The sequence below is a fragment of the Branchiostoma floridae genome, chromosome 2, assembly GCF_000003815.2.
Source record: "Branchiostoma floridae strain S238N-H82 chromosome 2, Bfl_VNyyK, whole genome shotgun sequence".
NCBI lineage: Eukaryota > Metazoa > Chordata > Leptocardii > Amphioxiformes > Branchiostomatidae > Branchiostoma > Branchiostoma floridae.
In genome coordinates this window covers 16,652,793-16,678,894 of record NC_049980.1, presented here as the reverse complement: position 1 = coordinate 16,678,894, position 26,102 = coordinate 16,652,793, and the positions used below count along the sequence as shown (strand labels likewise).

The 26,102-nt window shown below is 43.2% G+C and overlaps 2 protein-coding genes across 3 annotated transcripts in view; one reads left to right on the top strand and one right to left on the bottom strand.

The window, feature by feature from the left end:
- Nucleotides 1-1,207: 1,207 nt before the first annotated feature.
- Nucleotides 1,208-4,656, top strand: LOC118410640. The gene is made up of 8 exons (XM_035812426.1): nucleotides 1,208-1,366; nucleotides 1,650-1,729; nucleotides 2,018-2,155; nucleotides 2,490-2,717; nucleotides 2,994-3,147; nucleotides 3,452-3,610; nucleotides 3,827-3,933; nucleotides 4,378-4,656. The coding sequence occupies exons 1-8, from the start codon at nucleotides 1,261-1,263 to the stop codon at nucleotides 4,585-4,587; spliced, it is 1,182 nt and encodes a 393-aa protein (XP_035668319.1). The 5' UTR covers nucleotides 1,208-1,260; the 3' UTR covers nucleotides 4,588-4,656.
- Nucleotides 4,657-14,564: 9,908 nt separating this feature from the next.
- Nucleotides 14,565-26,102, bottom strand: part of LOC118410639 — a 32,948-nt gene continuing 21,410 nt past the window's right edge. Inside the window, exons 1-2 of one of the 2 annotated variants that reach the window (XM_035812425.1) lie at nucleotides 22,666-23,172; nucleotides 14,565-17,133 (exon numbers count right to left, since the gene is read on the bottom strand). In XM_035812425.1, coding sequence (XP_035668318.1) covers nucleotides 15,566-17,119 — 1,554 coding nt within the window. In that variant the 5' untranslated portion in view covers nucleotides 17,120-17,133; nucleotides 22,666-23,172 and the 3' untranslated portion in view covers nucleotides 14,565-15,565. Of the gene's footprint in view, nucleotides 17,134-22,665; nucleotides 23,173-26,102 lie in introns of those variants that run through there. The other variant, XM_035812424.1, reaches the window with a different exon arrangement.

The following is a 26,102-nucleotide window of genomic DNA, read 5'->3' as shown; positions in this document are numbered from 1 at the left end:
ATGCATGGATGAAGTACACCCAAATAACAGATGTACACAATCTATGTTCAGAAAGAAGGCTTTAATCGCATTTTCTGATATTTCATGCAAATGAGGTCCTCATTTACATAGTTAATGTTCAATGATGTCCTTCTGTACACATCTTCCAGGGAAGAATTCCAGTCATTTACCACAGTGTGATTATAGCATTTTCTCATTAAATATACAAACTAGGTATTTTGTTGCATGATATTTATCTATCAACATTTTCTCTTGCTCAACTACAAATACCACATGTTGCAATAGTCCTATAATGGAGCAGAATAGGTTTATAAAATTCAATAATCATGCAAAGTAGATTCTGATTTGTATAAGCATCACTTAAGCTATCTGCATGCCAAAAAGCACATTGATCCGTTAATCCCTTCTTGAGTTATTCTCCATCAAAGCCTGAAACTAAACCGGCTCCTGCAGTTCCCCGCTAGGGGGCCCAAAGATTCACCACTTACTTTTCGCCTCCAGACGGTACCACTCAAAAACATCACCGCAGCATGTCCAGAACGCGAGATATCAAACCCGAAAGTTCCGCTGCAGTACCATAGCATGCCGCTAGGGAGCTTAAAATCTAATCGTTTGGAGGTTTCATCAAGATCTACCCACATACCACATATCAAGACAATCCATTAAGGCGTTCTCCAGTTATGCTGATCTTCTACAAACACACACACACACAGACATACAGACACTACCCCAAATATAACCTTCTTGTCGAAGGTAATTAACCTAAAAAATTCAGCTGGCTTGCTACCGGACGGGTTGTCGTATATATTGTATGTGGCTGCTTGAAAATTCTGCTACAAGTCGAGCGAGGCTTTCTCTTTATGCCAATGCATAAACAGAGTGCCCCGGGCATGTTGACTATAAAATTTACCATTCAAAAGACGATGATGGTAAATATTTCAAAGAGGACGGGTGAATCGGCGATTTCTTTGTAAAAAAATGCGATACGATGCTGTATTTTGCAAAAACCAAAATAGGGAATGTGTTTGTATGAATGAGTGCGAATTGCGTGGAGGGTGTGGTAACAGGTGACAATGTTCCCTACCGCCCGAGAACTAGGGTTAAATAAAGTTATCGATAACTAACTAATCAGTCATACCTCCAAGGTTTACGCACGTTTGTTCCTCCCACAGTGCAAATACCAAAAGGCTCACCTTTGACACCACGCAAGGCATAAATAGGTCGTGCTCTAATGTTCGGCCACATCCACTGGCAAGCACGATGTTCAAGTTACTGGCTCTGACCCTGCTGGTGTGCTCGGTGTTCGGGGTGCACTCCGTCCGCAGACAGGCCGGGCTCATATCGCTGCCGGACTCCAACATTAAGCGTAAGTACCCACACAAACTTCCGCACAATCTGAGCATATATTGGATAAGGAATCTAAAGATGATTTAAAGGAGCTCAGCTCTCTAATGGTTGAATACACCACACACTGCCTACATGAACTGTGCCTGGTCAAGTTTTCCAAACTACTTCTGCATTTCAAATGAGAATTATCAGAGATAGAAGCCTACAAGGGAATCCAAAACGTCTCTAAAATGTTTCTCTCAGCTTGCCGAATATTATATACTCTAATATGTCTTGTGTGACAGAATAATGTCTTCCTACAGTTCTCCGAGATGCTGGCCTTGGTCTCCTTCAAGATGAAATCATGACCGCGGGAAATACGCTTGTTGATGCCGCAAAACTGGTAAGAGACATATGTGACATAAAGAAAGGCGGTGTATAAAGTTGCAAGACCGCTTCATTGAGCTCGAGGCCTCGTCTCCCTAGGCTAATCTGTTCTTCGCTTTATGTATAACATTATAGTTGGAACGGTTCAGCTGAGAGAATTGCATTTCTGCATTAAATGGACATGAGTGTGGCATCTTTTGTCAAGGAATTAAAAAAAAACTCTAATTATGTCATAACTTTAGGTATAAGATCTTCAATTTCTCGTTTTGAGTTGATTTCTCACGATCGCTTTGTTAACGTCTAGGTGAACGAGACACAGGCCGTATGCACCAGTACAATCGAGACCTACCTTCAGGGCCCCTGTAAGACTTGTGTGGAGACCAAATGTCAGGAAAAGGCCGAGAGTTGCAGCCCGGGTCTGTGGGCTTTCCTCCTCCAACAGGTGGGTGTGGCACGCAGCTAGATAAGGAGGGGTGGTACACTGTCAGAGTGTTGTAGACTTGCATTCATCGACCACGGTTTAATGTTTTAGCTATTTTGTGTTGATTGTAGAGTTGTATCATCCCATGCTTCCAACATTTTTGCATTGTATATATATACTCAAACCCACCAAATCAGTAAAAGACACTTTTGGATATAGCTATTGGTACTACTAGCGAAACACGTTGCTTGCAGAAATAGAGGCCGGTGCCGGTCAAACGCACTGTCATTCAAGTGTACAGGACTTCTCTAAACATGACATCACACTCACCACAGCCGTGTTCACGTTGTTCCAGGTGGAAGGTTTCTTCAGCAGCCAGATCGACCAACTCTTTTCGGCCTTCAATGTGGCCGCTGGCGTACCTGGCTTCGTGGCCGATGTCTTCCACCTCGATGAGCTGGGCAGCCTCTTTGTAGAGGCGGGAACCGACGTCTTGGACACATTTCAAACGGTCGGCAACGTGTTCGGACAAATTGGCGGAGACGCTATCGAAGCAGGCACAGGCATCTGGGACGGAGTTACGGTACGCCGATGTTTTTTTTCTGTTTCACACTACTTAGCTTTTGCCTTGGCATTAAAATACTAATAGTTGTGTTCGGTTGTGTCCTATCGTAAGGCCAACATACTTCTTTGTTGTCTACATCGAGGTGTGATACAGGCTGCTTCGATGACAATCAATATGCCTGATGATTAAGTAATGAGGAATCTGTTACCGTCTAGATTGAGGATATAACAATATCCCTCACCTGCATTGCTGGTTAACGTTATAACCAATCAACAACTTTGTGTTGTACTAAAGGACGTTGCTGGTTCGTTGGGCGAGGCTGTTCTCGGTGTTGGCGGCAGCATCCTCGGTGGCATCGGGGACGTTGGTGGTGCTCTCGTCGACGGCGTCTTCGGAACCATCGGAGGCGCTATACAAGGCATCGGAGACCTTTTTGGCGGCCTTTTCAGTACGTCTGATATGTCTTGATTTTCTGATTAGCGCCTCATTGGAACAGCAAGATTTAGAATTTTTTCACTAACTGACCCATTAGAAGAAGAATTCGTCACGAGGGCGGCTCATGCCCTTTTTTTCAATACATTGTTGCAGAAACAGATGTTTTAGTACAGCCACGGATATTCGCCACTCGTGAAGTGTCCGAGTTGTGCTGCCGGCCTGGATTGGCTTGATTGAGTCTTGGACTGTGGGATAAGAAAATTGGGTTAAGTACGGAAAGGAAGTGTTTACATTTTTGTATTATGGTGTCCATGCAGACCGTCGACTGAGGAATGCCATTCTGCAGCACCACGTCAAACGCCAGGTGCGCAGTGAACCAACTTGTTCTCAGCTCCAGAATGAGGGTGGCAACGCCTGTCTGCTGTACGCCTCGTCCTGTGGAAACGTTTGTGACACCAAGTACCTGGAGGAACAGTGTAAGTAGTCCGTACTAGTGACATCATCATCATCATCATCGTTGCCGCTTTGCAGTGCTGGCAAAGTAGTTAAACAGTGTCAATGGCCCGTGCTTTTGGCGCAAAGTGTACATAATTTTTTTATTTTTCGTGTCGTGTCAGTCGTAGTATTCGTAACGAGTTTGGTTCTTCGGCAATTTTCTTTTTATGTGACAGTTATGTGTTTTCTTTCACCAGACTGTAGCGCGTTCCAGGCGGCCATGGCTGACTACCAAGGCTCAATGCAACAGAACTACTGGGTAACCACCATGCCCACGGATAACCAGAACTATGCCATTAACCAGGTAAGATCACATGGAAGGTATATTATTCATGTACCAAAGCTGGTGGTGGTTGTCGTTGGGATTTCATTGACCTGAAGCAGGGATGTGCTAGCGCTTGCCAAGCAAGGGTGTCACGCAGCTATATCTGGGGTGTGGCGATGATAGATCTGGGGTATTGCGAAGGTAGATCTAGGGTGTCGCGCAGCTGAAACTGATGTGTTGTGTCGTGTAGCTTTTTTTATTCTATTTACTGGTTTGGCTGTTCATGGCAAGGGTTGTCCAACTACCCTGTGGCTATTACTGTGGCTAGCCCTGCTCATAAAAACAACGACAATACAGATGGAATTTGACGTATCCCCTGCCACAAAGAAAACATAATATACAATTTTGTACATGTAACTTTTTTGTTGTTGTTACACTATCCCGAATCTACAAATCAACATGTTGAGCGCTTGTCCTTTCCAGGTTCTGGTGGACGGAAGCTCCTTCGACGCGACGGTCGGAGGTTACACCAGCGCCACGGTGACGGCCACTCTGTTCGGGGAGACCTACGCCTTCTCGCTGGACAGCCCGCTCACCATGTTCGACATGACCCAGGCAGGGCGCGAGATCGCGCAGAAGGCTTTGGATCATTACAAGGCTCTCCACCCCGCCCCCACCACAAAAAAGATCTAATCAGGATCATCATTTGGAGATGATACTCAGCATCATTCCTCACCCAATAAACTTTGAAAAAAATACTAAGGGTGTTGTCTGTTTGATTTTGAGTGCACATGGACCCTTTCTTTTCTTGTGTGCAACATATAAGATATACAGCCAGAATTTCTCTTGGATAGTTGACCTTGTAATGATAGATGAAAAGATACTGACATTTGAAGAAGATATTAATAACTGGGAAACATAGAGCGTTAGAAGTTAAATTCCAGTAGACATGATTTCCGTGAGCAGCACAACACCAATCGTTCCAAGGCTTGCGCATTAGTGAATGAATGAAGACTTTAATTGTACAATTTTGCCCAACCGAGCTAAGTACAGGTCAGAACAAGTCAGGATATATACATATAAAAGTATCACAAATCTAGTCTAACATACGAAAGTTCGGCTTCTTCTCGCTTCTTGGTAATGGTGAAAATGTAGGACTGTATGGGTTTCGCTATTGTCGGTTTGTCAAAACGCATAAGAAATATTAACTTGTCAGTGCTACTCATGTGTCTAAAATGAGGGAATCTACTTTCTACATAGCTAAATAGAGTATTTCTATCATTGGCATACACATCGCAATCAACAATGAAGTGCACTTCATCTTCTACCATGTTTGAGGTACAAAATTGGCAGACTCTTTGTTCTAGAGGAGTGCGGTTGTGCCTTCCTGATTCAATTCGCAGTCGGTGGCAACTGATTCTTAGTTTAGCAATGGTAGTTTTGTGCCGAATGTTTGTAATTTTCAAATACTGCTCTTCATTGTATATGGATTTCAGTAGTCTGTATGTTCGGAGTTTGTTTTTCGCACGTAAACCTTTATTATCATTATGAATGTTGGTTAGAAAATTCTGGAAATAAATATCCTTCAGTCGTTGGTGGATTGCAGAAATTAGATGGGATATGTTTGGATCTGTTGACTTACGGGCTTACCAAACAAAAGGGTAACCACACTCCTCCAAAGTTTTGCGAACACCAGATGCCCAACATTTAGTACCTGATGAATCTAGATTAAGCTGATATAAGAGAGCGTCTGCCTGCAGACTCTCAGCTGACACATTTTGTTAAATTTTAATGAAATATTTGATGGCGTTTAGAGAGGCTTCCAGTTGGATAGGGTACCTCCCTAATTCAGCGAGTACAGCAAGGTTAGATGCAGTTTTCGGAACATTAAGTGAGTGTTTACAAAATTTCAAGTGCACCCTTTCAGTAGGACAAAATTTAGGACTTTTGAATTAGCTCCAAATTTCAGATCCATATAACAAAGTAGTAAATCACACTCAGCTTTCGGTCAGCACATCGAGTGAAAATCGGTAGAGGACGCTTTCTTCCCGAGTCCAGGATGTGGAGGGTCAGACAAGGGCCTTGCTTATACGTTTTTTTTTGTCTTGCTTTTGCCCTCGACAATTTCGTTGTCAGATATGACTTTCATCGTAACTTTAGATAGTTTTTATGTTGCATAGTATTTTTCTCCTCGTACTTTTGTTTTGCACGCCGCCAACATTGCATGATGTCACATGGGGTGTTTCAATATTCTTGTATTGACAAATAATGCCATGTTGATTTCATAATGTGGATGACATCCACATGCTCATCAATTTTTCTAAAGAATTATATCGAAAAATTAATATCATTATCATAGAATGTCACCGTCGATTCTAATGTCAAAGAAGAAAGATGCAAAAGAGTTAAAATTATTGTTTAGCATACCATATTCTGTGTATTAGAAAAAAGGAAAAAAGTTGTGTCATTGTTGAACCTTCCTGACCACTTTTACTCCATGATAAAGGATGTACGTCTCTGTTAGCCTCTAGGGATTCCTTCTTTTGGCCAAAGTTTGTTATTATCAGTTTATGATGGCATGATTTTGGTCTTTAGGCCAACGTATTTTCTTGCACTTTTTGTGCAATTAGACAATGTTGGTTTTTATTTACAGTGGCAAATTTGTTATGGCTGTCAATAGCTTGACGAGACCAAATGTCAGCCGTAATTCAAATGAAATCGACTATACGTATCCATAAATGAAAGAAAGAACTCCTGAAATTACAATTACATTTTTGATTGGTGTCCAAATCGTTTACTGTCACCCTGTGTTCATTTTGCAACTATCGATTAACCAATATGGCGGTATTTTCATTTCCCAAAGATGAGCCATCGACCGGCCTGGCCGAGCCCAGAGCCATCCCACTTGAATTAATCATAGACCTAACGTGTCCCCAAATGACCACAAGCCCTGCTATTGGAGAGCACTTTGATCTAGATTCGAGTTGAAACTGTGAAGGCATTCATTCGGCGATAAAGAATCCGAAAATAAGCATAGTTCAAAGTACTGCGGGGTTGCGTCAATCGATTCCATGCTCAGCAATGACGGTTTTAAGATGGCATTGATTCTGTCATATCTTGAGCCTCGTGTGTTCAACATTACCTGATACATAAATGTATCGGCAAGTTACCGTAAGGCTAACGTCACATTTCCAAACCTCTGTTTGTGAAACGAAAAATAGAATTGTATACGTAAAGATATACACAAATAATGCCCATGACTATTTTTTCTACGTCTTGTGTACTTTTGTAGCATACTTTTCGTTCCCGAAAGCTGCCCGGCATTGGAAACGTGACGTAGGCCTTACTGGACGGGGGGTTGTTTGGATTCACGTCTCCATAAAACGCCGTGAAGCAGAGTGCGCCCGAGGAAAACACTTAGATGGAAGCCTATACATACTTCTCCTGAGCAAATCCTGACCGACGGTCTACACAACATACCTCGAGGAGGCTCTGCAAAACACTTTTGTGGCCATATCCTCTAACCAGCTGTCAGCCAACAAGAGAATCGCCTAAATGATTTCTTTACGTAAAGCTGATTCTCTGATTGGCTGACAGCTTGTTAGAGGCCACGGCCACTAAAGGGAAATGAGACGAACGTGGCCCTGATGTAGTCAAAACGTTATGGCGACGCAACGATTGTGTAGGAATCACATCGCCTCAAGATATCGACACAACATTTATGGAGTTTACAATCCCTGTCTTTGTCATCAGGTGTTCAAGTCGATAGAACATATCGACCACGAAAAACATGATTTCACCTTCATTTAAACATTGGACTCTTTTGAAGGTGAACAAGTTCAAGTAATATCAACTCGACAATTCGTATACATGTAGCTTCATCTGCATTCAATTTAGTAAAGGCCATCGTATATTATAGTCATACTGGAGCTTGACTTCCAACACATGTACAAAAACGGACTTATAAGACTGGATCTGGCCAGTCGAATATTTGGGTAAGTCTATTTCTTATTGTTGGGAGTTATAGTTTAACTTTGATCAGACGTTCAAGCAATATCAATGTTTGTGGCACACTGCTCTGGAATGGTGAAAGTAGACTGATCTTTAAAAATCTCTTATATTTCTTTTAACGCCCATGATCTTGTTGCTGATCATAATCACACATGTACCTATATTTTCTTATCTCCTCAAACCGGGAAGGTCCCGACTCGTTTCTATATAGGTTGTGTGTTCTTTAACGTGCTCGAGGTGTGGTTCTCCTCTTTTTCATTCAGCCTACTATCCGAGGAACGTCCCTTACAGAAGCTAGGTACGTATTTCCAATAATCTGAATGAAGTCATGTAAAGTGCTTCTCCCAATGTCATTATATCGGGTCATGTCAGGACATTCGAACGCAGGGTCTCTGGATTATTGGGAAAACACCCTAACCTAACCACGACCTTACGCCATGTTGAATGATTGGACTGTTTCAAACTGCAGGCAAGTCCAAGCATATTTTTTGCAAACACTGCTGTTTGCCAAGTTTACTCTGTTGCAACGTTCAAATCCATGTACGTTCCCAGCGCCTTGGGGACATCTCGTACCCAGCATCCAGAGGGCAATGCTTCCTGGACATGATTTGACCCCTGTCGGCCTTTCCCAACCGATCGATAGCTAACAATCGAGTTACGGTCAGGAGTCGCCGTGCTGACCGCCCAGACCTGCAGCGGGAGAGCAGATAATTGAGCACGGATAGCAGCTTTGGGCTTCGTTCTGGCAGGATTTCTTCACCAAGTCTACGTAATCCTGAAAAAATTTGCTCCTGCACGTTCTGCGGAGACTAATTTACCAGGTCGAGATGAAGTTTGTGCTGCTTGTCATATTACACGCCAGGGGATGTATTTGGTTGAACAAGACATGCTTTGCCGGATGTCTTTGGCTGGACCGTGTGCATGTGCCGTTTCTTCTTCATCAACACATCAGCTTCCACTCCTAAATCGCGTCTTTATCCCTTGAAAAATTCTTCGGAGCAACACTCAGCAGTCAGCTTTGTTGTTGCGAACACCAGCTACTTGGCTTGTCAACAGACTGTAAGACAGATTTTTCCTGCCACTGATCCGACTTACTTTGTCCATTTGCCTGACTTGGAGACCAGCCAGCACCGGGTACATGCACTGCAGATGACTCCCTCGGGAAGGACATACTGCCAAGAGAAAGCCTCTTGTCTTACAGCTCATATAGCTACCAAATAATGTGTCGCACCTCTCAATCATTCTCCCGCAAATCCCTTTGTTTTTACCGGCCATATCGACCCTTTGGTGCATTTTTTGGCCTGACGCCATGTTGCTGAGAGAAAAGCTGTCTCTAAAAAGTTACAGTACTAGTTTCTCATCACGTGCCCCTAACCAGCAATTAGCCCTAATAACCTTCTTGGCCTAATGAGTTTCTCGGTACTCCTTAACGAGACAAAGTAACATTTGTGACAACTGCAGTTCACCGGCACTGTCCTGTATGTCTAAGCTACTAATGAACACTTACAATCAGTCTGTGATACTTAACAATAAGGAAAGCACTGCTAGAGGGACTGTTTTTCGCACAACAGGGCCTCGGGGTAGAGAAATGGATTCAGAGAAATGGATATGAAAAAAATGGAGGTGTTGAATAACCTAGCCTGAATCAATATCCTGAGGAGGATTTCGTAGCCAATCAGCAAACCTGGTGTTATATGGAAGAGTCCATTAGTGCACGGGGGACCTTTTTTCTTAAGTCAATTCTAACTGGGTTGCTAATACAAAAGGCCATGTATTCAGCGGGAATATTTCTGGACTGGTCGCAATTTTGAGGTGTGCTGGAAGAGTCTATTATAGCACGGAGGGGAGCATTCTTTTATATTCATGTTTGGACTTTGGTGATTATGTCAAAGTCTTATTTCAGCAGATGTATTTTTGTACTGCTCCACTTTGCTCCAATTGATTTTTAAGCAGGCGTTTTCCATTTTCGCAAATGGGTGATTTTGGAATAGTCTATTGTTGCATGGGGAGGGAGATGGCTGAAATATGCTGTATTTGCTGAGTGATCACCAAATGTCGGCCTTTCCAATTGTGTGTGCAACTGATTGTGTTTCAGGATATTTATGATAAGCTTAAGAATTGATATGGCTGATGGATGGATTGCGATGATATCTAATGAGTACGTCTTTGGACGACAAAGGTCAAGTTCAAGGTCTCCTGCTATAGAAGGAAAGCTGCCAGGACTTCAATTTTGTTTGTCCTGGACATTTTGTGATCCCCTTCTCGCCGTTCCTTTCGGGCATCTGAATTCCATCTTTTAAGCCTTATCGATTCATGAATTCTGAGATGAAACTGTGCCCCCCCCCCCACGTTGCCTCCACCACTATCAATTGATCGTTTTCCTCAGCGCCGTGCGAAAGTAAAGACGTCAAAGGCTCCAAGAGGGCACCAATGCAGCATCAAAACTGGGCCATTTGCAAAAGTGAGTGCTGTCGATAGAGGCTGTTGTAGCGGGGTCAAACAGTCAGCAATAAGCTCGACAGAGTTTCTTGTTAATGAATGGTAATTACCATTGGCGCCTGGAGCAGATTCGTACAAGTGTCATTATTGGTCTTGTCGCGATTTGCGGCAACGACTTCAGCTGGGCTTTGAACGCCTGAGTAGAAATGGGTCAGCAGAAAACTTAGCAACTTTACTGTTCCTTCTGTGGAACTCATAAACCTACGCCGTGGGAGAATCACAAACGCTTTTCTGAAGTTAAACAGCTTCGGAATAAATTGCCCACTGATAAAAAGTTGGTCAGGACGAGTCGAACCAAATCCTTTTCGCTTGAAAACATGACTCTTACATATGTTAAAGGTACTAAACGTTGTCAGTAATTTCGATAGAATAGATTTACCAAAGCACCTCAATTCAGTTAGAGTACGGACTGTTATTTTATAGTCCATATTCCATATGTATGCACAAAGATCCAAGTCAGATCTACCAACTTTAAGATACGCCATAGTCCAGACTATGTCTCTCTCCAGTAGTTCTCTCTTTTTATCTCCAGCAAAAACGTTGAATGTTGTCTGACCTGAATCTCCATGACACTTCCCGTGGTGCAGAAATAACTATTTAATCATTTGTTCTCCACCAATGCTCACCGATTGCCTCCGTGAGCTATGGAAAACGATTCTTATTCCGACATCGCTCACTCCCCTCCCCAAAGGACAGGCCCAAATTTCCAAACACTGTCGTAATGTAATTAAAAGATCCCATCTTCTTCTTTATCTTATGGCATCTATTGGTAGTCTCACGGGGTTTCCCTCTCATTTAGCCGCGGTGCAAGTCGTGCCATGGGCTAATCAAATAGGTTCCCTACCAGGGCTATTTCTGATCTTCGATTCGTCACGTTGGTCTGAGCAGAGCTTCGGGACTCCAGTTCACGGTGATGAAAGTGTAGCATGTGCAATGCTGGCGCCTGTTTCATTCCAGGATTCGGTACGGTTCTTAAAAAGGAGAATAGGCTCTCTATTCTAAACCACGTGATGACCTGAAGGGATAACTGTTCCGCGGAGTCAAAGGCAAGGAAAAAAGAGGAACCACAGTGATTCATGCCACCATTACACAAGCAACCTCGCTGCGACCTTAGTTACCTCCATGAAATGTCATGGACGTTATATTTTCTGTTATATGTCTCTGTCTGTGTACAAGATTACTCCAGAACGGCTGGATGGATTGGTTTCATACTTGTTGTGTTGGTGGGGTGTGATGAAAGCTCGAATCGATGAGATTTTGGGCGCCGTATCTGTCGTTATAATCAATGTGATAATATCAGAAATCACCCCTATATCTGCGATATATTGGAACAGGCATCGTGCTTTAAGTGTTTGTTAATGGGCTTAGCTCCAAGCAGATAGTGAGGTGATTTGTATGACAGCTGTTTGGGGAACCCCGAGTTTTTTAATATGATAATTAGTTTTAGTTATGTCTGCTTAGGATATCATGGAGATGTGAAGCGTAAGTATAATTGTAAGAAGTTGAGGTACATTTAACAGTAATGCTTAACAGGTATGGATGTCTCACATACTGTACTGCTGATTTGAGTGACATGGTCATTAAAATGCCATTAGGTCCTCTCATCTTAGATGGGTTGGGTGTCAGAAGTTTTATGGGCGATACAGATGGTCTGATTTCGTTACGATAAGGGACAGTTGTTAGTTGTCTATTTCGTAGCCAATGGTACTTGTTTTTTTAGCAGACAGGGTTGGAACCAAGTATTCATTTTACAGTTGGTGTAGGGCTGTCAGAGGAAAGTGTGCATCTCGATTTTATACCGTGTGAACAGCTGATGTTATGACATATTGGTGGAAAATCAAATCACCATCTGACTAAAGTTGGCCACATCCCTTATTCTTTCTGAGTTTCCCAACTTCCTTCCACCACACCGCTCTGAGGCACATAGTCGAACCTCAATAATGCTGACAACCTTAGACAGTTTAAATGCCAAACATCAAGCTTAAGGAACACCACGCTACTATATGCCATCGACCTCTTAAACGCACATTACACAATTAAGTGTCACATTTTATTAATTACTAATCAGATGGACATCCTCTGTGTCATTAAATAAATACACCACTACTTTCCCATAACATTTATAACCATTACTCTCAAATACAACCGACTATAAACATACATACCATCCACAAAAAAGCAATGAATATTTCATGGAGGTATGAGGTCCCCGAACTCTAGTTGGATTTGTGTCACCCTTTATTTCATGGAATATCATGCAAAATGTACCGAAAAGACAACAAAATACACAAAGAGTAAAAGATTTGTTTTATCTATGACATGTTCGTTGAGCGATTTGTCCAATTTTAGGTCGCAATGCGAATAACGCAGCGAGTCCGCTGCCCTTGTGGGTGAAGAAGGAAAATCCTTAGATTATTTTATTCCCGATAACATCAATGGAATATCATGCTGATATAGTAAGTCATCACAGTACACATGTGGCGTCATACAACGGTATTTGTTTTATTTCCGCAGTGTGTTTCAGCAGCGCAGTGTGTTTCAGCAACACAGGAAATCACACGGCTTGATTTTCAACCTGTTAATCTAGACATATTCTGATTCGTCACAACACAGGCATATATTTAATGAAGGGCTGTCGTGATTACTACACCATTAACAGCACTCAGTAGCTGCCTCCCCAATCAGCCTACACCGATCAGCAATTAAGCAAACTTCCATTCTCCCCGACCCCCTGTGATATCCGTCCACAACGATTCTAGACAGGCCTACCAACATCCGGGGATTATTTCGAGGTCGGCGCCAAGGTGGATGCATGTGTAGCCCACAAGTGTCGTCTGGTTTTCGGAACCAAGAAAACAACTGCAGAAATTCGAAATGTGACACAGAGCTAGCACTTACCATCATTCGTGTGTAGAGGACTGTTGAGGAATTCTGTGAACAAGAAAGACACGATTGAAGCAAGAGACGTGAAAATCGAGTGACCCCCCGCAATGGGAATAGGTTTTCCCAAGACAGTAAGGTCTTCAAAGTAGCCTTCTGGTCTTGTAATGTGGTATGTGAGCCGACCTTTTTTCATTTAAACGACGGTACCGGTAACACCAGGCTCCAGTTGAAGGTGATTTTCCCACAAATGTTCCTTGAATGTTGATGACATCATTGACATTGTTGCGGACACACTATGACAGAAAAACAACATCGTTCTGAAACAATGACAAGAGATAGGTTATCCTAGAGCTCATTGAAAAAGCTAAAAACATCAGCTTTATGTCTAGAATCGGCTTAAGAATATATCTGAGATTCGTAATGTACTTCTAATGGCAATACACTTGATTAAGGTTTACTGTACTATGATCATATTGAAATATGCAGTAGTACTCTTTTCATCACGAATCAGCAAAACTGCAAGGTCAGCGATAAATGCCTCCTCCCCAAGACGCTTTAATAAGTTTTTTGTGCTCTCGTTAATGTTACACTTGTACAAGATAGACTTCATCTGATATCTATATAATATCTTTTAAATTGTATATATGTTGGCAAGAGAGTTCCATATCTATATGTACAGAACGTGAAACTGGTCCGACGAACGTGATTCACAAAGTCACATTAATTACTAAAGTTTTGACGTCCAAACGAAGGGCCATCCCATCTGTAAACAGTCCAAAACGGACGTCAATATAAGCCTACTTCTTCTGATGTACTCATTGACCCCGTCGCATTTCGTCCTAGGTCACAAACGGACCGTATTTTACTCATTTACAAAATTGTCTTATATTTTCCCGCCATCAATGACTTCATCAAGTAGCCCCATAGATAGATTCATTTAAAGGTCCGTGGAATTCACAACCTTCACAGGCACTGGTGATTTCTGTACAACCAAAAACTGCCTTCAACCACGCGTGAAGGGACGAGACAAAAGCCAGCTTCTGACCTTCTGGATATTGAATATGTAACAGTTATGTATCAATAGGAACGCTGCACACTCTCTCGCGGATCATTCCACCCTAAGTATCTAGATTCTGGCACTTACATAGTTGTTGGCTAACCTATTTCATGCTCTACAGTCTACCCTGACTTCTCCAGTCACATTTCTCCGCTGTCTTGCTAATGCTGACTGATGTCAGCGCTAAAGCAAAACTTCATGCTTCCATACAAAGTTATTCATCATGTGACGATTCCCAAAAGTTTCCACAACCCAGAAGTCCATCGTTCAACTTCACAAAATTAGCAGAGGAAGTATCCAAGGGCACTTTGCCCACCACACATAATCTAATATCGAACCCACGCTAGGGCACAGAACCTAATTTCCTGGGTCAGTTCCTCGGGTGCAAAACGTTTTGCTCGGCCTCATTGATCAGATTGAAGGTCCGGTATTGGCTTGTGATGAATGGTGATTTATTACGCCGAATAATCAGCTGCAAGCTTCACAACACAGAGAAATACTATAATCTACTTCGCGGAACATATCTAACGGATACATTTCATAGCGTAGACTTAATTTATTGTAAGTGCTAGGTTATATATCCTTTCTCCACTGCCTGACCAGAAGAGGCCATGTACTATCTTGTGAATGACCCATCTCATGATGGACGAGCTTGCTTGCGGGCGGGCTTTAATTTGATCCCGGAGTAAATCAAAGACATCGGTGTCTGTGTTGCACATCGTGCTTCTTTCGTGACAATCACGTTTCGATTTCTGGGGTCCCCTGTGGACGTGCGAATCAGTGCGCCAGTCCGCCGAGATGAAATGATGAGGGCAGAACGATGAAGGGCACAGGAAGGTATGCGTTCTGCATCGGCGATGATAGCAATTGACGACTGACAGCAGTTCGTGAATTTTCTTACTGCGCTGAATGTAGATTGCTTCGCTATTGACAGCGTTCATCCAGATAGATTGCAAAGCCAACTTTTACTCTTGCCTTCATTTCAGGCATTTAGGGAGACGAAAACCACTGACCGCAGATCGATTGAAAAGACGTTTGTCGGCGTTAGGTGTGAAATTGAATTCGTTATTGTAAGCAAACTGCACACAGGGCCACTTAAAGTCCGTCGCAGCAGTTTCTGGAAAATAGGCGTGCGGTTTGGATGATATTGAATTCCGATTTGTCATGTGAAGACGGTAGAGGCTTTCTGTAAAAGCTAAAGCGTACTCTCCATTTGTCATCTCACAGCTCTGTCATCAGAATATCTTTTCCTTTTCCCCCCTGTCGAGATTGACCTTTACTTGGAGAGGCGACGGTTGAATACTGCGATCTTGCCTGTCGGTTGATGGTGGCGTAAGTTGCAGTGGGATCTCCGCCCACTCCTGCACTGGGTCCAGGTGGGGCAGCTTCTCTACCTGGGGCGGTGCCTGGCCGCCTGCTGTCCATGGTCTTGGTCGCCACCCCAGGTGATTCGGAGCGGAAGCTTTCCATACTGCTGTAGTTTCCACCTGACCGGAAGCTTTCTAGGCTGCCATAGTCACTGGCTAAAGAATTCTGAGCAATTCTGTGCCAGCTACCCTCCTCGTCCTGCACCCAGCTTGTCGGGACAGACATGGGCCGTGGACATGTCTTCCACCGTGTGCGGGGGTTCTCTGTTCTGACCGCTGTCTCCCTTCCCGCGTCTCTTCCCGCGTAACGCTCTCTCTGTATGGCCTCGTAATCCCTCTGTTTTAGACTGTGTTGTCGTGTCAACTCTGCCCTGCCTGAACCATCGACGTCGTCTGTCCTAAACTCCACCCTCTTTTCCTTTTTGGTACTTGTGGCACTGCTAGTGCTGTGAGTTCTCAGAACACTCCCTGGCACCGAGTCACACCGTTCCCGTCTTCTTTCGAATTCCCGCCCCAGGTTCTGGGATTTTGCGCTGCGAAAGGATTCTTTCCTAGCCTGTCTACTATTATCTCCCGAGGCTCGCCCCGGTAACGTCATGTAGTCGGCGTAGTCACCGAGTGTTGCGCTTCTTCGTTGGGGAGGAGCGGGCTTCGTCTTTCTTTGAGACTGACCGCTTCCGGTGCTGTATCCATCCCTGAAAGTGCCAAACCGCGTGGGAGACGCACTGATATCACCATTGAGCGATGCAGCAGCTCCAGGCCCGAGGTTTTGCCTTGGAAGCGTCGATGCGTGAGTCTGTCTATCCCGCTGACTAATGGCTTGGTCCACACTGAAACCTCGCTGGTATGTATTGACGTGTCCGTTTGGTATGCCTCTACCCAGTGTCAGCGCTCGCACGACCGAAGGTGAGATAACGTGGTCTTCCCCAACCCGATGGCGCCTGAGAAGGCTTCCATGTTGAGTTTGGCGGATTGTGGTAGTCTGTGAAAGTGCATGTGTGTTAACTGGGTTAGGCGAGTGGTTTGGGATTGCAGATGCCTGTGCGGTATGAATGTTCTGGTGTTCTTGTTCAGCAGTCAAGTCGCCATTGAGAAGATGTTGGTTGTGTGCCGTGCCTCCCGGAGTTTGCCCCCGACGGTCAGCATGTTCTGTTTGCCCCAGTTCGAAGTGGTGCGGTGACGTAACTCGGCCGTTCGGGGGCTCTCTTGCGCTCGAGGAAGGATTTGTCTCTTGCGCCTGCGGTTCCCCCTCCCCATCGATGTCAAGCCGAGCCGTGATGGTGTCAATTTGGTCCACGATACCCCGCAGTTCTGTCACCACCTCCCGCAGCTCGCCAAGGACATTCTCAAGGTCATCGATGACTGTCTTGACCTGAGCCTTTACTTCAGATGAGTTCAGGGCCTTCATCGTTCTTCAGAAGTCTGAAAAATAGACAGATTTCTGTTCAGTAATCTTATCACGTAAGCTGACCAATATAGAAACATGAAATATTGCTTTCCCATGCATGATGTTCTTACCTCTGTATTCTAGCCACCCTTCTTCGATTAGTTCCGAAGCAACATTACCCATCAATCAAAAGTATGGAAAGACAGTAACAATACAGACGAACGAAATCAATAATATTTCGAAGAAGAAAGGAAAACGTTCATATTGTTTGAGGCAATGTGAGAGGCACGGGCTTTGCACTGATCCGCGTATGCACAATGACCTACTTTCGTCTGACCTTCGATGCAATGCTGGTGATGAATCCTTATTGTACCGTTATCCCGATCCCGCCAAATTACTCTGCAGCTAAAGAAAGAAATTCTGTCTTCAATAACGAGACAATAAAGTCGCTCGCTAATAAGGCCACGAGGCAATCGCATCCATCACTTGTGCAAGATGCAGTACTTAGGTGCAGTGCAGTTCTTAACCTCTGACCTGTACATGTAATAACCCTGATATCGCTGATGAAGGTAAGGTGGTAGTGACTCAAGCAGCTAGATTAGGAAACTATCAGATGTTTCAGGAAGCACCCACTACCTTTCGCCAGTGACTGGAAGGGGTAGTGGAGGCTACCTGAAAGGTCAGACAATTTTCAAAACTAACTGTTACCTTGCAAAATCTCGACGTAATGTTGCTATTCTAATAGAGCAATGTTACCGAAGTGGCCTTCAGATGCGTTTATCAAATCAATTTATTGGAATGAATAACTTTTGAAACGATTTTTTGTAAGTAATGCTGGACTTTTTATCGTAGAATTTAGCTTTAGTTCTAAACGCCATTCTTTTATTCGTTTCTTTTTTTTTTTTTGCTCCCAATGTACGAAGCATTGCTGTCTAAATCCTACGGCAATTATAGATAAGGACCAACGGGATATTCTGAATTCAGCCTTAGATATAGTAGTATCCTTTGCAGTGCTGACAAGTTGTACCTTGAAGCCATTATGGCGATTGTCGTCATCTATTGCTAGATATACTGTGAAGTACTTGTTACATTTCTTTAAATACAATGCCAATTTTCTGAAAGAAAAACCCCCATTCGACACTGTTTTCAATTGTTTGATTTACTTATCGAAGGGTCAGCTACAGCTGCAGAATTAAGTCAGCTTGACTGGCGAGAAAAACATTGTTGTTAACATAAGAAGGGATTTGGAGATATGAAGCTGAAATAAACCGGAAGGCTGGTTTAAGCCGGATTACATCTGGTCTGGTGACCTGATTATTTCTGAACGAAACCGCCATCTTTGTGCCCTTTGGTCGAGAGAATCCAGGTGACTAATGACCGAGGATTATGGTTTGTTCTAATTTGGTGAAGGACGATCTTTACAGAGGATTCTTTATTACACCATTCATCACTTCCTGCCAGAGTAGGTTACGATATAGATTAAACCACTGATGAATCTTGATTTCTCCCTATAACACCGTGCCATCCAACATTTTCCATTGAAGTTTCCATACCTTTTATTTGGCCGTTGCAACATGAATCCTTGTAGCGTTTTCACTTACACGGATTTGACCTTAATCAATACATTGATGTCTGAAGTAGAAGGCCAATTAACGTAAAGGACATAAATATTCTGTGTGTCGGTCTTTGTTACGTTTGAAAAAGGATTGTATCTTTGAAAATGCTGCACACAAACGCGAAAAGAGAGTTGTATAATACATCAGAACATCCCCGACGTTAGAAACAAGTCACATTTTTGAGACATTGAATCCGAAGATGACTATAGGCTGAAAAGAAGTAGTATACGTCGTTAGTATACGTCGTATGATCTTTATCAAAATTCCCGATACCCCTAAGGCGCCTCATAGTATCTTTCTACTTTAATGGGCTGGAGACCTTTGGTATTGGAGATCAGAATCATAATGTAAAAGTTGGGCACCCGAAAATCGAAATGAAGGATCGAATAGAACACTCATTTACGGTAAGAATCGTCTGAGTTTTGCGTCATCCAATCTATAATATTGGCATATCCATGGGCAGCACGATGATAAATACGACAATACCCCTGCGTTCTTCTTCAAGATAGTCTCTACCAATGATGGATGCTGTGTGATGGTAAAACAGATACAAGAAGACAACTTTCACCACGTTGCTCTATGCAGAATTTCCCAGCATAATGGATAAACTCCTAAAGCCGTCATTCCAGTCAATTCTAAAGAGTCACTGACATATAATATATTCTCGTCGAAACATTCCACAATAATGTATTATTAATATCTCAATATTGGGTTCGACAGTGTGCAAGTTGTATAGACAGGTCTCATGCCGTCATGAGAGACCAGGAGACTTGGATCTCATAGCTTTCTCATGGAAGTACTCTCCGATTTAACAAGCCATCTGGTGTTTATGCACGAGCCAAGAACTAGCGGGTACCCATCAATGCGTCGGCCAGATGATCCGCTTTTTGCGTCAGTCGCTCTCTTCACTGTAGCCTAAGTTAGACAGATCACTCAACAGCAGCGTAAGATTTGAGAAAGTACCAACAACCAGTCGAGCTTTTGATATAATAGCCGCGGCGCCGATGGGACTCTGCTTTGCGCCGTGTTCATGCGTCAAGCAACAGTTTCCCTCTCTAAATGGTCCTTGAGAGTTGCCACGGGCCAGTTTGGATCCACGGATTCATGGGCAGGATATCTCATAACAGCATCAAGTAATACCCCCATGCTGGAGGGGATTCCATTATTGCTTCATCAAACTTTTCTGATGTTCATCCCTGTGCAATACTGCAGACGATCACAGGTGCCGACTCATTTGATGTCCATGGCGAACTGATCTTCTCCAACATGTTCTCCCTTTATCTCTCTGACGACCAAATCAAAGCTGTGCGTCACGGCTTCCTTGTTGGAAGAAGTCTGATATCTTTCTTCCAGCTACTGTTTGAAAAGGCATTACAGCACAGAAGCTTGTCTGGGTGAGCTGTAGATGTAGTTTTAGTCCTGTATTTTCTAATGAACGCGTTACAGACTAGAAATGTTCTAACTGGCTATAAAGGTCTGGATTTTTCCGCCAATGTATAACTTTACTTTACAATGTATAACATATACATTTATTTATAAGAAGTAGGTGAAATGTCGTTACAGCCCACTTCAAACTTCCAATCAACTTTTACAGCTAATCCGCCAAGGGGCCACATGTTGGCGTCATGTTTGTCTGGATAGAAACACCCCGGTGATAGGTGAATAAAAGACTGAAAATTCACGTCATAAACTGTCAGTTGTGAAGTCAGAACGCTTGATAATGATGACACCCCGCCATGATAGACCGCGCAATGAGCCCCGCCTTGGTGCATAGGTGTCATTCATTACTCGTTCTCAGCCGGGTGATTGGCTTAATCTGATATCAGTGTGGACATTCATTTCCGGCTGTTAGGATTCATTGGGACATAAAGCCGCGGGTGTTCATTCAATAGCTCTCTCTTACGAACATCATTATCAGCAGAATGATCGCGCAGTCACGTCAGAGATCGTCATTGATTCCCAAGCTTTGCTAATAAATCCAGCTCATTTCTCCTAGATTCGTGAGGAGTATTCAAACAATTTGAGTGTGTCGCACCTCTGTATAATAATTGAACAGTCAGAGCTCTAGATCTTGTATTCTTTGGAATGATAAAAAAAATTGGGCCCTTGAAAAAGTCGAAATGTTGCCACTGGCTGTATATTTCGATTTTCTAAATGTTTTCATTCTTTCAATACAGTTTCATCTAATACAACTCGAATGCAAATATTCCACATAAAAGATTTGCTGTAGACCATCAGGTCAAAACGGTTGATTCACAGTGCGAATTATAACAACCCTGTCCCCGTATTTTACACTTTTGTTGCACCGTGCCACACAGTTGTGGCACGGTGCTGCTGCTGGTAGTGTTAGTATTGGTGTAGTGCAGTCATCGAGAATCTATTTCTTCCATAAACGGCAAGATCAGGGACTACGTCGCTGGGTGCTCCCTCAAGGGATCGACCGCTGTCACGTACCCTTCAGGGATTGGCAATCTAAATGATAATGTCTCGCTAACCCTTCATCCAATATCTCAAACAACCTTATGGTTAGGAATCTTCCTCGGGCCGTTAACAATTCAATGTCACACAACACACACACATACACACACACATGTACATGGCATGTACATGTAGATGACGCAGGCGTTTCTTCACCCGTAATCTGATGAAAAACTTCATTGCATGGCTGCACACTATGCACTGAAGTTTTTGATTATTTGCTAGTATTGTTCTCGATTCAATATCAGTTTAGTTATTGGTTGTGCTCGTAATTCCTATCATTAGGATTAGCAGTAAAATTATAATCATCATACATCAGCGTATGATTTCCATATTCTCCTTCCTCAGATCTTGTGAATGTGGTCAATGTAAAACATCGCTCTTTGCATACGGTAATTTCTGACACTCTTGTATTTTCGTTGAAGGAAGCTTTAAGGAAGGAATTTAGAAAGCTAAAGACAGGCCAATAGTCAAAACCATTGCATTTATGCAATAAAGAGAAAATCTGTGAAAAGGTGTTCGACAGCATCAGCAAACCCATTCGATCGGGACGCAACTGATAAATACATCGAAACTTTGACCTCTGAGACGAGTGTGTCTGTATTTTACACACAGAGAACCGGGGTGAGGTCGTATCGGGGCACACTGCACCATACATCACCCAACAGCCCGTACCTCAGCCCCGTCCCACGCGGCGCTAACTCCCGCCTCTCCCGCCGTGATGAATCGATGCTGCCAGTAATCGCACACTGCGCGGGGCACAGCCATACGTCTTACAGGGCTGCAACAAGTACGACCAACGCCCTCCCTGACAGACGGTCCGCCATTATCATTTCGTGAACATGATGGGGCGAGCCCATCTGTCAGCATTAACCTTGACCCCGGAAGTGATTCATATCATACGTTAGCTCCTATTGGTACAGGTTGGTGCTAAATAATAAAACTGGTCAGTCCATTCCTTTTGTAGAACCACAAGAAACACATTAAACTTTCGGGACATACAAAAACGTACATCCTATTCAGAACATTTTCCTCAAGGAATCACAATGTTTAGTTTCTTTTTGGTCTTAGATTTTTACCAGCAGAAACACACTATTTACTTCAAGAATCAAGTCTTCCAAGACAAGATTCCTATTTAAAAGACAAGTAATCCTACAGCATCATTGCCAAAATTAACATCTTGATAGTAATGTGTAGATCCAATGTTTATCAAGCGCTGTCGGAATACTTGCACACTTTGAGCACCACCTGGAATTGAAACGTTAACTTCCCACGGAAGATGAGTGATGGATACATGAAGAAAGGAACATATGAAAAATTACCTCTTCAAGCTTCACTGAAGAACAGAATAAAGACTGAGTATTTCGGCCAAAGATGTGACAGAAGAGAACTAACACCACACATAGCACAGACCGCCACACGTCGCCGTGCATTTGGAAGGCTGTAGCACGGTCCGGAAAGTACATACGGTACCTGAAAATGATGATCCGCTCATCAAGATGTGCCGGCACTGTGACCCAGGAATACTGCTTGCTTGTTGTTGTTCCGTACTGCCGAAGCGTCCTCTTGCACGACTCGTGACGGCAAGAGTGTCTACATTTCTGTTTAAGCTCATCTCCGTCAACACTGCTGCAGACTGATAGGTGGAAGTGCTCAAAAGGCTCTTTCTTGGAGAGTCTTGTGGGCTGTTGATAACAACGATGGTGGTAATAAGCCTCAGAAGGAACAGAAGTGGCCAGTTAAAAGCGTGCGGCGAATGACTGCTCGGTATCCGGCAATCAACAGCACATGACTGCAGCGGAGAATGGCGCGGTCCCAGGTGCTGAATGGTTGGCTGTTATTGGAAGTGGAAGGCGCTCGGTGTGAGCTGCATTTATGTCTGTGGCAAATGAGTGAAACGCAGTGAGCAAGACGCTACTATCAAGATTTGGGAACTAAGACGGGATAAAGATCGATGGCCATCTCTTAGACACTATCACCGTCATAACAACCTCCACTGACCGCAATATCAATGGTAGCACAAACGTTTTAAGCGCGCCCCTGCCACATTTATAGTGATAAGGAATCTTTGCCTTATCAGTCATTAGTAATAGTACCACATACCCCCAGCTGCCCCACCCATTTCTGTCGACATAAATGCATATACTGCCAAATGAATCGACTATAAACATCTAAGGAAATAAAGCCTGTTTCGATAAAGTATACGACACTTGAACAAAGACAAATGGGGCCCAGAAGGTATGACTTGTAAATTCTTTAATTGTTCCAGTTATTAACTTTTCATGGTTGCTCTTAATGGAACTGTTTTATGCCTGTCAAATTATAACAATGATTTTCAGATCCGATATAATTCATTTTTCATTGGCTGTCAAATTGGACGTGAATCTTTACGGTGTGATATTTTACTGCGCATTCTATGTTATGTCTCATTTTATGTGATTTCAGTAAATCCCTGACTGCAAACTTCATTGTTGCTACTTTTTACGACTCCATTTAAACAAGCCTTGTTTCAAGCCTTAATGAAAAAGACGTGAATCGCAACTTTTTAATGAGGACTATAATATTTCCTCCCACACACCTTCGTTTCAATTCCTTTCACATCGCAGTCTTCATCGAAGTCTCGCCCCATATTCTCCACTATCACACAATCTTAGTTCCCTTTTGAAATTTCGAACAGAGCAGTTTACAGTCAGAGATGGAAGAAATGATAACTGGTGATATCGTAGACATTCACATTAAGCACATCAATTTCACATCTTCCCTCTGAACCACGTTTATAAATTCACGTCACGTCGTCGGCAACACGAAGCTACACTTAAAACATACGTGGATATATGCCAGATTCATTATTTAACATAACGATTGCCCTGGTGATACTCAATAAGCCGATGTCATCGTTTCCTTTCCAAGTTCTCGATCGATAAATTCATATGTTTTCAGAAAGGTTTAACCCATTGCTTTGCGTCTCTCACGGATTGGTGAAGAATACATTCTCATTTCAGTCTTCCGTAGGGAGGCTGGCGGCATTCGTAAGTGCGTTCTCTGCTTTCTACCTTTTTGGAGACAAGGTAAAAACGATTTCTTTTATTGGCTGTCGAATTTAGTTCAATGCGTTGGAGATGTATAATCGATACATTGTTCAAGTGAACATGGATGGCCCATTCTAATTATTCGCTTTGTATTCGCCAAATATTTAAGCTTTCATACAAAGAGCAACGTCAGTGACACCTATCAATAGCAACATTGTTGATAAAAAGACACGTAATGAGAGATCCGTGACTCCATAACTTCGCCAAATGATTTCAGCCTTGACTCCATAACTACAGATGTGTTTAGTCATTGATTATGCAAATAAGGTTCTCATTTACATGAACGATATAAATTGTCCGGAGCGGGTTTATGAAATTTCCTCCTTAATCACCTGCACTGATCCCACCAGTCTATCATAGGGAAAAGCATTAGGTGTTTTCCACATATCCTTAGCTAACACCACCAGCCAATGATATCTATAACAGTAGCGTCTTTTGAAGCTTTAAGAGCTCTCGTCACTAGTTTGTCAATGGAGTTTAGATGTCTTCATATGTAACATTTGGGCGGACAATGTGAAGTATACGGACGACATGAGTTAGACATGTTTGAATTTGGATGAGATGTCAGATAAGATGTCAGATTCAAAATTGATATGTATCATAGTCGACGCAGCAATCTGCATAACAAATAAATATATTGTTTTTTATGTGATATTTTGTTACTTTATATGGAAAAATAACAGAATTCACTGCACGCTATTGTTGTCTGGTCTGGTCTTGTATACTATGATATGGTACAGTAAGCTATGGTATGATCTGATATGATATGGTAAGGTATGCTATGCTATGTGGTCGTATGGCATGTTATGCTATGCCATATTATGGCAAGTGAGTCAACTGAATCTCACCACACCGACAGAAGCAAACCTTTCAGACGTTACGGGGCCTCCCTAGATCATTGATAGTACCGAAGAAAGAGAAGCGGGGGCGTATGAGCCCCAGCTGTACGTGTCGCCTGGACATTCTAGGGCTGTCCTTAGTTAGCGCGGCTCCGTGGGGATCGGGTCCTATTAGGGTTGGATTGAGGTAGTGATTACTCGTAATCCTCCGTGTGGTCATTACCGCTCACTTCTCAAAACAAACGTGGTCCCTGTCTTCCACTCCAGGATTACCGCCTCATCAATAGGCACGTTCCCGCGCGTTCTAAGCCCCCACACCCCATAGAACATAAGCTGATGACGGGATCCTAATAGCGAATCATTAACTTCTGCCTCCCATTTTCCCATCACGCCAGGCCCTCGTACTTGTAAAGAAAACTTTATGAGGCCAATCTTTGTTTGGGTTGGGTATTCCATGGGTTATGAAGCGTTGCCAGAGGCGAGTCTATAATCTGATGTACGAGCTATGAACGTCAGAGCCTCCAAGCTAACTGGCAGACCATCAGATATCGGGACTTTGTTCACAGGGCGTACATGGGGCGAACTGAGATAGTGGATTGATTAAACGACTAGAGCGGGCCGTTTTTGTACCGGTTGTGAGTTAACGGGGCAAAGGGAGATGAAAACATGCCCACCTCGGTAATTTCTGTCCCTCAGCTTCAACCCTCTTTCAAATCAGCCTTTGTTTAACTCCTCTTGACAAACGAATTGCCCCATGCATGTTGAATATCTATTACCGTGCGGGGTTCAGGCCCTTTTTGCTACGTCACGCATATGACATCTAGATTCACTGCTAAGTTAGTTGGTCAAAGTCCTTCCCTCCCCAAATGGTGCTTAGGGCGGCGCCTATCTCTGTTTCAATAGCTCTTGCGCCACACAACTTGTGGAATTACTACGGCAGGGGGCTAATCCACTAGAAGCGGTATGACTCAACTACCATACG